The 15288-nt window shown below is 36.4% G+C and overlaps 1 protein-coding gene across 3 annotated transcripts in view; it reads right to left on the minus strand.

Annotated features, from left to right (window-relative positions):
• The window catches only part of DIDO1 (death inducer-obliterator 1), a 74819-nt gene that overhangs the window by 52320 nt on the left and 7211 nt on the right, over positions 1-15288 (minus strand). Inside the window, exons 1-5 of one of the 3 annotated variants that reach the window (XM_070941794.1) lie at positions 6330-6497; positions 5198-5402; positions 3381-3479; positions 1456-2329; positions 460-778 (exon numbers count right to left, since the gene is read on the minus strand). In XM_070941794.1, the coding sequence (XP_070797895.1) occupies positions 460-778; positions 1456-2329; positions 3381-3479; positions 5198-5402; positions 6330-6497 (1665 nt within the window). Of the gene's footprint in view, positions 1-459; positions 779-1455; positions 2330-3380; positions 3480-5098; positions 5403-6329; positions 6498-15288 lie in introns of those variants that run through there. The other 2 variants (XM_070941795.1, XM_070941796.1) reach the window with 2 other exon arrangements.

The following is a 15288-nucleotide window of genomic DNA, read 5'->3' on the forward strand; positions in this document are numbered from 1 at the left end:
AAAGAAAAGAATACATCCAACTTTATTTCTACTAAGAAACAGTTTCTACATTTTGTGCAATAAGTGAAACTCTTGACTTTTGGATTTGCTGATTAGATAGGTTTGTTGTTAGAGAAATAGCTAGCATACCTTAAGTATGCAAAAGTAAAAAGTTGAAGCTACCACTTTTATTCTACTGCAGTTAATAAAGTTGGAAGTTAATGCCTTTTTTCTTTTCTTCTTCCTTCCCACTTTTTTATTTTTACTTTATTTGATATTTTGATGAGTTTAATAAAAATTATACTTTAAAAAAGTCTTATTTTACAAAACGTTCCTTGCTCTTTTCTAGGGTGTCAGAATTCTTAACATTTCATTATCACATTACTACACACACATATACTTGGCAGGTAACTCAGAATGTTTCCACCAGAAGTTTACCAGTAATTCAGTAAAATTAAATTGAATCAGTTGAACACTCACAGGCTGAAATATTTTCAGTTTTTTCTTTCCACTTGGATTTGCAGTTTTCTCAATACGACCCTTGATGCCTTGATCTTCAATGGACTTTTGTTCAATAGTTCCTATGCTTGTGAACTCTGTGCCATCACCTGTAACCTGTCCCAGCAGAGTTTCCTGTTGACCTGTTTCCATAACTATTTCATCTTGCACCTGCAGAATAGTGCAGTTTGGGCAGATATAGTCTTCTCCATTTCTTTCCAGCAGGCGCCCACGGGCCTCTGAAATACCTACACAATTCCCATGAAACCATTCCTCGCATCTATCACAACAAATCATAAACCTTTAAAAAACAAAGCATTAACAAAATATCAGTAACATATATCAATCAGATTTTGTACATGTAGCATGCCCTATTGTATATATCTTATGAAGTTACATTAACCAAGTCATAGACATTTTTTTAACCTTCAAAAGACTAGAACCTTTTTGTTTTTTACAGAATGTTATAGTTTTATCTTAGAAAAGATGAGATCATGTTTTGCCTTATATATGATTTTTACTGTGGTATCCACCCACTCGTAGCTTTGTTCTATTTGTATGCCACTGATATATACCCCATAGGAACAAGTGTCCCTATAGCCTTTATTTCCATTTTTGAAGCTAGCTATTTTCCTCTGCCAGTTTTGGCTATGTAGCCCTTTCTGCATTCAACATTTTTGAATTTTTGCTACAATGCAATGAGAAACCAAATTGTTTTTAAAAATGCCCTGTAGTGGCAGTGCATTTTAAAACATGCAATTGTTCTCATACATTTAAATTAATAAGCAGTTGTTTCCATCATCATTTAATTCTCCATTCTCCCCTTTTCTATCAACACTGTCTATAGCATTTGTTGCTAAAAACACTAATATGAAAACTGTCTTTTAATCTTTAATAAAGCATACATTTATAGTAGTTTCTCAAAGTTTACTGGACCGATTTTATGAAATATTTTTGACATTATTTATAAAAGAATACCTGTTGTTGTGAGGCTGTTGACAGATACAATAAAGCGTACTCGGGTCGTACACTTCTGCTTCTGATTTGCCCTTTGTGCGTTCTCCAAGTTCATCGGCGATCTGTGAAACACATTTTAGCTCTTTCTTAATCTGACCTGCTTCGCTGGTTTCCTTGGAGACAGATCCTTGTTCTCCAGCCTCAGCATTATCTGTAGCTCCTGGTTCTTGCTTTACAGTTATTTCATGCTTAATTTGGCTGCTAGTCTGGACATCAGCTGTCTCAGCAGGAATTTGTTCTGGATGTTTCTTCCTGAGTTGATTCTGTATCTCTTTCAGAGTTAGCTCTGAGGGCTTCTCTTCTACCCGTTTCTCTCGCAGACGGTTCTGTAACTCTTTCAACGTTAACCCATCGCTATCGCTGCCAGATGTATCTTCCTCATTGTCTTCCTCGTCATGCTCTTTAGCACTTCTTCCTTTTCGAGCTGGCTGGCCTTTGCCGTCATTAGAACGGTTCTTTTGAGTTACATTTTTTATATCGGGCATGCTATCTACACTCCCTTCGGAAGCAGTTTCGACATCGGTAACATGGCAAGAAGCTGGCTCGTTGAAGTCATCAAGAGCTGTGGGAAGATTCTTCCGTCCTCTGCGCCTCACGGTCGTAAGAAATTCTTCCACCCGTTCGGTACGCTTGGGCTGTCGTCCGCTACGCCGAAGAGCCAGGCTTTGCTGCTGAGGAGATACTTGTTCAGCAATGTCCATGTCGGCATCACCTAAGCATTCCCTCTTTGCAATAGTAGTCCTACGAAACCCCCATGTTTTCTTGAACTCCTTGCTAGTGGGTTTCACAGTTTTTTGTTCATCCTCATTGCACTGTTCATCTTTGTCATCCGCAGCTAACAAAGGGGAAAGAATTATGTCTTTTATAAAGATCAAAATTCTGAAATGTAGTATCACTTCCATAAGCAATAGCACCCTGGGAAAAATATGGAATACTGCCAAGTATGCTGTGTCAAAATGCTTTTAGGGGCACAATACATAGCCTCACTTCACTTGTACTGTACAAAGCTAAATATAACTTCTTATCCCATCAATAGAAAAACAGGTAGTCCTCGACTTACAACAGTTCATTTGGTGACTGTTTGAAGTTAAAACGGCACTAGAAAAAGTGACTAATGACCATTTTTCATACTTATGATCTTTGCAGCGTCCCCAGGGTCACGTGATTTACACTTGGATGCTTGGCAACTGGTTCATATTTATGACGGTTGCATTGTCATGTGATCACATTTTGCAACCTTCTGTCAAGCAAAGTCAATGGGGGAAGCCAGATTCACTTAACAACTGCAGTGATTCAATTAACAAATGTGGCAAGGAAAGTCATGACATGGGACAAAACTGACTTAACAAATCTCTCACTTAGCAACATAAATTCTGGGCTCAATTGTGGTCTATAAGTCGAGGACTACCTGTACATCTTTGAAAAATTCAGCTACCTGTCCCCATTCTAATATTTTTTTAAAGGACAGAATTTGATTACTGGTAAGGGAGGGGGATGTTTCTGATTCTTGATGCCTGTGTACACAACCTGAAGCCTCATCATCCTTGTCAGCAGGGAAAGTGCAGTCACATTACCACAAGCATAGTCATAATATTATAGCAGTTGACTGTCCTGGCAATAACGATCAAGAAAACATGAAGGGAGAATGGCTGATGCTGTTGTACGACTATGTCCAAGTCAGCTTCTGAATTATAAATTCAGAGGTGGAGCTAAACTAGTATGTTCCCCTAGAAAGAATAGCTACTCCAAAATATTAGAATCCAACCCCTTGAGTTCATCAAAGCTGCCAATGCAATAGTGCAATTTGGACCTTTGCAGCCTAAGCAAAATAGTGGGAATGATGCTTTGCTTCTATTAAATTTACTTCCCTAAATAAAATAATTTACCAAGAGAAGAATTTTCCATGTTAGACTGAGACTCCAGTGTCATAGATTCCAAACTGTCTTCTTCCATAGTACTGATATTACTGTTCCAAAAAGTCACCTCTGAAAACAGATAAAAAGTAATGATAAGCATGTATGGATGTTTGTGTGTGAGCACATGCCTTCAAGTCATTGGTGACTCCTGGCAACTGCCTGGAGAAGCCCCGGTAGTTTTCTTGGCAAGATTTCAGAGGTGGTTTGCCACCACCTCCTTACTAGGCCTGAAAAAATGTGACTAACCCAATGTCATCCAGCTGACATAAATGTAATTCTGATACAGCCTCCCTCACTAAATTTCATTTTAAACAGCAGATTAACTATGCAAGCATTTTAGTGCCTCATTCATTATGTCTATTAGAAAGATCCAATTCTTAAATAATTGGTCTATTATTAGAGCTTTTCGCTGATAAGCTCATTCGTTATCAAATGATCTGGAATATTTACAGCTTGTCTTTCAAGGCAACAAGATCTGCATGAACAGGAGGTGGGCTACAGTAAATATACTGTGAAAGAAACACACATAACAAAAACATATATTCATTGAAAAACAACGTCTTACATCTACATTCTCTATCCTCTCATAAAATTATCAGAAATATCGAAGATGATTTAATCATACTTGATAACCTGCAGCTTCCAGTCATCCCTACTCTCTCAAAGGTTCTGGCTTCACTCTAGTTTTCTAATAAATATTTAGCAATGTATTTCCTTACTTTACCATAATCTCTGCTTTTGTCTGATATGGGCATAATTGCTCCTAACAGAAAAATCTCTCCAAATTCATGATACCACCCAATCAGATTTCAGACTCTTTTCTACTTGTGACATAGTTCTGTTATATCCCCTTATCTGCAGAGCTCCCCTTATCCAGAACACCAGGTGATGACCTATGGTTTGCGAGATGAATGTGGTCCATCACTCATGATTATCTGACTCATAGTTGCAAAAAGAAATATATTCCTCTGGCCTGCAAGGGAGGGAAAGAATGCCACCACCTCCACATGTGACCATTTGGGCGACAGCTTCACCTTGGCACAGGCAGAACAATAAGTCCCCTGGAAATGGGTGGTGGCAGCATGGTTTCTGGCCTACAGACAAGAAGCTAACTGATCCCTGCAGTACACTTTGCATCGCTGAACTCTAGTCCTTTATCCTGTGACCAAGTCATAATGAAAGGTATGACTGCCCTTGGAAGCAGATGGAAATCATTATGCTAACAATAGTTTGATAATATCAAAGTGCCTAATCTTGCATTAGCAGACCTAGGGTAGCAATGCTATGCATTAATCCTACCCAAGATTTTGAAGAATGATTTTTGCCCTATAATAGAGTAGGTTCAATGGTCCTTGATGCTAGAAGCACCGAATACTGAGACCAGAAGGGATATAAGTTGTCTTGTTCACGATAACTTTTCTACAGCTTTCCAACTTTTCTACAGCTTTTACCAATGCCATCTCAGAAAACAGCTTTTCTCCTTTCAGCTTACAACATTGCTAACCCATAAATAAAGCAGTATGCTACCCTTTCTCTCCCAATATGTCAATCGTTTGTCCTCAGGTAGCCCTTGGTGAAATTTAAAATCTCCAATTTGATTTAATGTCACACCGCAATTTCTGAAGAAAAAGAAGGGTGTGGTACAGTATATCACAACATGCAATTGACATTTTAATGGAAGGGTTTACCTTTGAAGGCGAAGAAAGGTTAACAGTACAGGCGAATCCCGTCTCCAGAATAAGCAAGAAAAATAGAAGAGTCTTCACTATCCTCTAAATGCTTTTTACCTGACACAGCATTAGAGGTTGCTGGAATTAGTTCTTCCTGTCCACTTAAGCCAAGGGAGGAATCACAGGAGGGCAGAAGTAAATCAGAGTCATTCAGCATAATCCCAACAACAGACGCTATTCTGGGGAAGCCAATAGAATAATGGTCATCTGGATGCCATCCTGAAGACTCTGAAACCAGCAATGCTCCACTCGATACAGCTGCCTGTTATAGGAAAATTTATTTATAGTTTTCTTCACCTAAATTACTGTTTAAGTTAGAAAACTAGGTATTAAAACTTTCATCAGTAAGCTTAAAAGTTAATTTAATCACACTACAAAGCAATGTGGGATCTAATACATATTAAGCATTTTATTAGGCTGTAAGAATCACCAAGTCTTTTTTATCACTAATTTACGGAACTAAAGCAAAGTAATACACATAAAATTCATGTTTACTCTGTTCAGTAAACGATTCTCTGTTCCTGAGAATTTGCAATTACTGTTGGATTTCTTATTTCTAAACATTTGTTTATATGGCACCAGCTATCTACCTCTTTGCTCCCCCCAGCTATTATTAAAGTAAATGTGGTATTTCCCAACTGACAAATCCCAGCTACCACAAAATCAAAAGTCTGAACATTCTAATCCATTTCCCTTAAAGGGGCAGCAACGTTCTGCTATTGACTTTTGGTATTCACAGAAAACTAGCCACATTTTATACAATACTTTTGTATCTTTCTACAATAGCTATTGAACAACACCCTTAGTTATTACGTGCAAACCCCTCAAACAACTACTTATATCCTGTCTCTGAAATCATGTTTCTCTTTTATTTGTAATATCTTAGTTGCCATCTGCGTGCAAAAAAACTGAAGAGTCTGTAAAATTAGCCCAATTATATTCCACAACTTGCTTATTATCCAGTAACTATCCAGTAACATGTCCCTACATGTAAAATGTCTGTCAGTTAAAACAATAATTTTCCTCTATTCGTGTAAATCTTTTTCCACATTAAAATGTGCTACATTATGAATACATCCAGATTAACACTTATCACGGAAGGCTTTCTAGATATTATGAAAATTAAGTCAATAGAGAAAAGACAGGATGCTCTTGCGAATCCTGAAAACAACATTGAGGTACTGGATACCTTCACTAAACTGCCTTGTGGTCCACTGCTTGAAGCAGTAACTACATCCCAGGAACCAGAGGTTGATGTCTGAAGAGATTCTGAGCTTAAAGAGCTTCTTTCCACGATGCTGCTCTGTAATAACCTCTCAATCTCCCTGTTAAGAATCTCCAACTCATCACACATCATGCAATTTTAAAAGATCTGCCAGAAGAAGAGGGAAAAATTGGCTAATCATTTCTTGTTTGATTCACACACACGCATACGCACACAAACCTTTAGTTATAAAGGTCTATTCATATTTCCACAAAGAGGCACCTTAAACATTATATGCAATCCGGAAAGAATCAATGGAATTTAAAGCTATTTATGCTAAGAAACCTACCCGTTATTGTACTTACATCCCTAACGCGCCTTGGTCTGAATAAAAACTAGCATCCAGAACAGCTAGCAAACAGTGAATTTTTGACTCCTTTTTGGAGCAATGGAGAAAAAAAAGGTTCTGCCTCCATCTCTCTCATCAAAACTTGGAATGCAAGAAAAACTCCAGCACACAAAAGCCTCCCCGTTTCCCATCTAGTAACTCATTCCTGAAACATGTATTAAAAGAGAAAACAATTAATGGGAGGCCAATCCTGATTACCCTTTCCTTCCCCAACTGCTTCTGCTTGCGTTGTTAGAAAAACAGGACTGTGAAATTCCATGGAGGATAAAGGACTACACCCATGTTTGAATCTAATTAATTCAGGTGGCATGGCAACCTTGTGGACTTGTTTTAATTAGTGTTGTATGAAATTCATTTTTAAAATCACACTTCAGCAACTGTAGAAGTAGATATGAAAGATATTAAAGTAGATATGTTGGCTGTCTAGAACATGGGAAACTTATTCCAGTTGAACCTAATTAATGTTTTGCACAAATAAATGTACATTCATCTTTTTCTAGTGAAGTATTTCACTCATGTATTCCAATTTGTATCACCATAGAAATATATGACACAATGCAGTAGTGTCTGAGTGGCATTGCTGCTTTGAAATGTCAGTTATTTCAGCCAATGTTCATTCTATTTGGGCCTGCTTTTGAATTTGTCATACTAGCCAATTCTTTTTAAAAAGAGCCACTCATACTTACAGAATTGTAACTTATGGCAGACAAATATTTTTATAATGAAACATTTAATATTTTGATATTTACTTAAATATTTAATATTTTGGAGGACCAGACTGGAGTGGATGGGGGTGTCAGCTATGGTACATGTACATAGCCAGGATTTTTTGCTGGAGGCCAAGAGAAAATTTGAATGTTTCTTTATTTTTCCTTTAATTACCCTGAGCCTATACCGAAGTATATGTTATGTCAGGCCTGGAAGCCATCTTTTGCATTGGACCTTCAGGCCTGCCACATTTACTGCTGTGGGAAATTGGGAGGGGGGATGGTATGGAGCTGGGGAGATATATAGCCATAATAACATTCCTTTCTCTGGGTGTCAAGGACATCCTGCCCTGCAACTAGAGAGGGAGGCATCTCCAGTTGGAATGGTGCATTGATTGGGCCATGTGATGGACATGTTAGAGTGCTGGGCAGGGATTTGGATTTTCATTTGGGTGGGGAAAACCTGGAAGCCTTCTGATTCGGATTTTCCCAGATGTGCCAATATGACATCTCTAATAAAATGGAACTTTTGAGGAACTTCGAGCCTCAAAGTCTTTTTTCACTGGGAACCCTAACATGCTATAGTTTTTGAATATCACTTGCCTCAAAATAGCGGAAAGCCATGGAAGGAATTGCTCTGTATATTCACCCTTAACTTAATAGTTTGATTTCATAAATGACACTGGTTGATATGCCTTATTGAACTGAACCAATCATGTTTGCTCCCAAATTTTGCTAATTTAATAATAATAACACAAAAGCTATCTTTTTGTCACATTATCATGATAAATCTGATTTGCTTCAAATGCTAGAAATGTTTACTCAATTTGAAATGTTCTTTAATTGCTATTATTTATGTCTGTATTTTTCCTAAAATCAGCCAGGATCTTAAGAGTTATATGCACCCAAGAACAGTGCGTACAGAAAAATTCCTGCATTCAACCATTTCTAAATTGTGTAGTTGAAAGCCTGTTGGGTCTTACAATTTCCAATATCCCTGGGCCATGCTGAGTATAGTTGACAAAAATTTCAAATTAAGACAATCAGCAGGCCCTGAAGTGGGCAAGTCAAGATATAAAATGTTAAAGAGCAATCATGAAATGGCAAGGTGAAGCAATATATTAAAGGCTAAAATCAAAGGCAGATGAAACAGACTGATTCTGGACAAGATTTTTAAAAATACCACTAGCATTATATGTTATGAAGAGTAAATACTGCATCTTCAGCTTTAAGAAATCAGGACATGAGTGTTTTATTGGGAGCATCTGGAAGAAGAGAGCAGCCTTGGCTGACCTGCCTCCCCCTTTTCTCTTCCATTTTGTAGCTGACAAGCAATAAAATGCTAGGGAGAGCATGATTTCTCTATGTTTTCTACACAGCCACAGATTAAAACTATACCCGGTACTGTATTTCTATTAACAATGTTTTCATCAAATGTAATTTCAAGATAATCATACTTAAACATACTTAAAATCTGGTTGGTTTGAAAACTGTAGTTAGTTAAGCGCAAGACTGCATATACGGGTAGTCCTCCACTTACAACAGTTCATTTAGTGAACCTTCAAATTTACAAAGGCACTGGAAAAAGTGATTTATGACAGTTTTTCCACACTTACAAACGTTGCAGCATCCCTATGGCCATGTGACCAAAATTCAGACACTTGGCAACGGACACGTTTATGATGGTTGCAGTGTCTCAGGGTCATGGCATCCCTTTTGTGAACTTCTGACAGGCAAAATCAATGGGGAAGCCATGTTACTATTAACAACTGTAGTGTTTCACTTAACAACTTTGGCAAGAAAAGGTCTTAAAATGGGGCAAATCTCACTTAGCCACAGAAATTTTGGGCTCAATTATGGTCGTAAATCGAAGACTACCTGTACATAACAAAATGTTAACAGCTATTTTCCAGCCAAACAGCTTTTTCCAGCCTCTTTCTTATACTGTACCACAGCCTCATTTTAAAGCATGTCTCAATTTTGATAATTCTTTCTAGCATTGGAGAATAGGATAAAACATAATGTTCAAGGCACAACCTAGGGTACAATTATTTATGTCTTTTTTAATATAAAAACTATTATTTTTGGAAGTATCAGATACATTACATTGTTCAACGTGAATATGATTTATTTATCTATTTATTTATTAGATTTACTTCAGAGTGACTCCAGAATGACTGTTGGTGGCTTATACTATAGATAGAAGAGTAATAATAGGCAGAAGAAACCATTCAAGTCAAGACAAATGAACTCCAAATACTACACAAAATATACCGGTCAGCTCAACAGCTCCTCCCCCTTTGCTAAGCCTGGAAAAAGAGTCAGGTTTTTAAATATTTCCAGAGCACTATTAGGGAAGACTATAGATTTCTGGGGTGATGCTATTCCAAGGTATCGCAACAGAGACAACATATGCCTGGACCCTGATATGTGGCACAGTTTAATAGAAGGTGTGCACAGGCAGCACACTAATTCATCCTGATCCCCATGGAAAGATCTGGTATTAAATTATCAATATAAAAAGAATGACTTCCAGAAATGCTGAACTACAGGTACCATAACTGACACCCAGAAACAATCCAATACATGGAAGGTCACTTGCTGTAAATAATGGACCAATACAACGGTAATAAAAACTACTTTAGTCATAAAAAGAAGTCACTCTGATTACAGTTTTTCACTAAACCTAGCATCTGTAATACTCTACATTTTATTGTAAATAGCAATAGCATATATTTTATGTTGCCTACGTATATTATATTAAGCAACGTGGCCTTTCAAAACTATTGGTTTTTCTGGATTTGCATTAACCAATGCAACAAGTTGCTGCTGCTAAATCATAATTTTTAAAGAGCAACTGTCATCTCTGCTACTCCTTTGACCCACTGTTGACTCACCGATAGTCCCAGTGTTGCAGAATATACAGCCTCATGCTACATAACTAAGCTCCATTTCATGCTGATTAAACTAAATTATTTATGTATCTTAAATAGAAAACTATCTTACGATAGATTTTTACCCCAAGTTTTTTATTAAAATAAATTCGATAAAAATAAAAAAAAATCCGATTTAAATCAAAAAAATGTTTTGTTTTTTTTTAAAAATCATTGATTTTTATTCACCCTGTTTGTCATATAACCATTTCAATATTATTTAAAATTAAATACTGCAGCTGAAATTATATGTGGACTCTGAGGTTCATACAAGAACATAGTGACCAATGGAAAAAAATTGGTTTTCAAATTCCTAAGTGTCTATGAAGAACCCAATGTATCAATTCAAAGAAGACTGAACAAGTCAAACAAAGCAACTCCCTTTGGCAATCTTTTGCTACTTATTCTAGTAACGCACTGGTTAAAATGCAGTATTGCAGGCTAACTCTGCCCCCAGTCTGGAATTAGATTCTGACAGGCTCAATGTTGACTCGGCCTTCCATCCTTCCAATTCAGTAAAGTAAGGACCCAGATTGTTGAGGGCAATATGCTATCATTGTAAACAGCTCAGAGTGTGTTGTAAAGCACTATGGGGTGATATAAGTCTAAGTGCTATTGCTGTGCTATTCCACAGTAACAGTAACAACAAATAAACATAGAAAGATCAATCTTTTGGGTAGCCAAAGAGAGGCATGGTTAGGCTGCTTACTTACATCTCTCTTCCACTCAAAATTTCAAAAAATAATTTCCTCTCCAACTGGGAAAGCAGAGAGAAAATTTGGCAGACTTTATCCAATAAATATATAAAGTACAGAGATATTAAATGGGTTATTGGAATGCATCATGTAGACAATGAAGGAAATCATCTTTTAAAAATGGAAGGCTAGGAATAAGGGATTAAATGCATATGTATCAAATGCAAAAGAACGAATGTTTGTTATACAGGAATTCAAATAAAAAACCTTGCACTAAAAATGAAATATTATTAATTTGGTTACCAAGAGTAATTGTAACTGAATGTAACACCCAAATCCAGAATTAAGTAAGTAAAAGTGCAAGATGGCAGCCATACTGATTTAAAAAGAAGTAAATAGAACTGAAGAAGGTCCTCTGATAGTCTAATTTTTAACATTCTCTTAATAATTGATAGTGCTACAACACCTGACATATAACAGAAACTATTGTAAGAAGCATACCTCCAAAATGACTGTATGGAAACATGAGGGGAAAATGTCTCCAAACCAGGGTGAATTTGATTTAAATCGAGTTGATTTAAATCACAATTTAAATCATGATTTAAATCACTAGTAAAAAGGCTTGATTTAAATCATAATTTTTAAAGAGCAACTGTCATCTCTGCTACTCCTTTGACCCACTGTTGACTCACCGATAGTCCCAGTGTTGCAGAATATACAGCCTCATGCTACATAACTAAGCTCCATTTCATGCTGAATAAAATAAATTATTTATGTATCTTAAATAGAAAAGTATTTTACGATAGATTTTTACCCAAAATAAAATAAAATTTATTTTATTTTTAAAATAAATTCAATAAAAATCAAAAAAATCCGATTTAAATAAAAAAAAACTGATTTTTTTGATTTTTTTTAAAAAAATCATTGATTTTTATCCACCCTGCTCCAAACTCATAGATGGGAAACACTTTTTTCAGAAGCAACTAAAATGACAGAGACTTTTCAGATTCCAGATTCTTTCTCATGCGCATGAATTAGAAGAGTGATTACATGAATTATCTCTTAACACCAGTTATTCTCAAAGTACATGGTCTATATAGCTTTATGGCAATATTTTGTCTCTGTACAAAGTATTCTTTAAAACTGGCAAGAACAGGTGAGAGTAATAGCAATGCTCCTGAGCATCAATGCAACTAACACAAATTCATGCAGAATCAGTTTGATAATATAACCATTGTAGTTTAGCTCTCTATATTTAAATATTAAGAAATAAGACAATATGATTGGCCAGAAAGAAACTGGAGTCAAGTTATATCAAAACTAGAAGTGATGTAAAATAATGCGGGAAAATATCACAATAAGAATAAAAAGACAGCCATATGGGTCCATGAAAAATCTTTTAACATTAACATGTTTTTCGACCAAAATGGTCATGGTATGAACAGTTGAGTTCTTCTTAAATGAGGGAGGGAGGGGGAGGGGGAGAGAGAGAGAGAGAGAGAGAGAGAGAGAGAGGGAGGGAGGGAGGGAGGGAGGGAGGGGGGAGGAAAGAGACTAGAATAGCATAATTACCATATATATAGGTCACTGCTTTCTGAAGTCTCAAAGAAATGAAATTAATATGAGAACAACAAACTTGGAACCAAAACTTGTTAAGTAAGGTTGGATTATGCTCTAGCCTTTTAATAAAGCTTCCTTGATCTACACTGGTCTTTAGAATCCTAAAAAGATAGTCCACTTCTGAGCAAGAGACACTGTAATTGGTTTTGACTCTTCTGGTCTATTTTGTTCCTCATAGTACTGCCAAGTTTCTGCCAAGAGCAGGCCAATAAGTACAATTTATTTTTATTTTATTATTATTTTATTTTATTTTATTTTATTTTATTATTTTATTATTTTATTTTATTTTATTATTTTATTATTTTATTATTTTATTATTTTATTTTATTTTATTTTATTTTATTTTATTTTATTTATTTATTTTTTATATGCCGCCCTTCTCCGGAGACTCAGGGCGGCTTACAATGCGTTAAGCAATAGCCTTCATACTTTTGTATATTTTATACAAAGTCAGCTTATTGCCCCCACAAACCGGGTCCTCATTTTACCCACCTTAGAAAGAATGGAAGGCTGAGTCGACCTTGAGCCTGGTGAGAATTGAACTCACAGTAATTACAGGCAGCTGGATGTTAACTGCTGCCTTAGTAGGAGGCATTAGCCTCCTACGCCGCTCAGGATTGTAACACTTACAATCCAAACTTCTTTTTATACACATATCCAGACCCTCTTTCTAGACAATTCCTTGTTCTTCTGGCATAGTATGCCTTAACAAAAGGCAGCACTTAGGTGAAATGATCTGGGCTCAGAAGCTAAACTTAATTAGACCAAATCAGAATTTGGAGGAAAGACCCTCATGGAATACAACCATTGCAGGTTAAACCAAGAAATAAAAAAGCAGATGGTGGCTAACCCGATTTACAGAGTTGTCAAGAAAACTCTGATAGTGTCCATGTAATCCCTAGGAGTCAAACGTGACTTAAAGGAGACTGAATGCTTTCTCCAAAATCTAAAGGAAAATAGATACTATTGGAACAAGTGACAAATTTATTAAACCTAAAAAGAAGGGTAGAGGGGATGTCAGAAATTGCCACCAAAAACTTCTAGCAGCCTTTTATTTATAGCTGTAAAATGGAAGTTCCATAAACCATTTCTACCATATAATAAAAACTCGTAATAAAAATTAACTATTTCAGACAATTATAGTTTATCTGGAAAGGAGACTTTGAGACTTTTCTATCTTTGAATTTCAGCATTTTTCTAGAGTCCAATTCCCATTGCAGAATTCTTTACCTAAACATAACTAATTCTTACTTGGAAAGTAAGAGACATGATACTTAAAGGAATTTTTTACAGACTAACCATATAGGCATGTTTAGGTAATATAGTAAGCATGCATGTAAGGATACACAGCTTCATGCTTATGGAATCCAGCATAATTGTTGAGCTTTCCGCTCCTTCCTTCCTTCCTTCCTTCCTTCCTTCTTCCCTCCCTCCCCTCCCCTCCCGGCATAACTCTAACTTGTTTTCTATCATCATTTTCACACTCCTCTGTTTATCTACCTGTCTCTTTCCTTACCCTTCTTTCTTTCTTGTTTTAAGGTTTCTACTAAAAAGAGGGAAGGGGAATTGTGTGAAAAAGAATGCTTACAAATAATTTTCTGCCTCATTCTTTCCGCAAGGGTGAGTAGAAGGAAGACTATTTTAAATTTTTTACTTCTCAGTAGCTATATTTCAACTGGCTGTTTACAAGTACAGGCATAATTGGAGAAAAGTTCAGTCAAGCCTCTATTTCAAAATAGACTTCCCCAAAAAAATGGGCTCTAAGGATCTCCAACTAAGTGAGCTACATGTTTTGAAGTCCCACAGTTCCCAGTAATTGGCAATGCTTCCTGGGACTAGTCCAAAATAAGGCGCAGATGTCCTTTTCTCTGCCAGTTAAGAGTTACATCACATTTCCAGATTAAACTTGCCTAGTAGAAAATTACAACAGATAGGTCTCAAACTTCAAGTACAATTTAACCAATCTCATTGCATGAACACTGAGATAAGATTCTGTGGATTAAGCAAAATTGGATCAAACAAAAAACTTACTACACAAACACTCTGCCACACAATAGGACTACCCCACACATTAAATAATGAAAGCTACATTGCTGTTGTTGGCCTAGAGAAGCAACACCACGGGACCAGAAATCAGCAGTCTACTTTCATTTTAAAAAAAAAACCCTGTTTTGAGGACAGTAACATTCACATTTTGGACAAGGAAGAAAAATGGTTTGAGAGAGGAGTAAAGGAATCTGTTTATGCCAAAATGGAAAATCCTTCTCTCAATAGAGGTGAAGGCCTCAGACACACAAACTTTCCCCCATTTTTTATGCTGCTCTTGCATCAGTCTCCAGGAAAATTAAGACCACCTCACAGGTTCACCAGGGAGGCCACCCTTAATGACCCACCTAAGAGAAAGAATTTAGGAGTTGGAGCATTTACATCCCAAGGAATCTCTGCCTATTCACCTAAGGAGCCCATCCAGATTAGGTGAGACATGAAACTTCCCTGGTGGACATATATTTATTTATTTATTTATTTATTTATTTATTTATTTATTATATTTCTATACCGCCTTTCTCCCGTAGGACTCAA

The sequence above is a fragment of the Pituophis catenifer genome, unplaced genomic scaffold (genome assembly GCF_029215685.1).
Source record: "Pituophis catenifer annectens isolate HBS135680 unplaced genomic scaffold, rPitCat1.0.hap2 SCAF_3, whole genome shotgun sequence".
Classification (NCBI taxonomy): Eukaryota; Metazoa; Chordata; class Lepidosauria; order Squamata; family Colubridae; genus Pituophis; species Pituophis catenifer.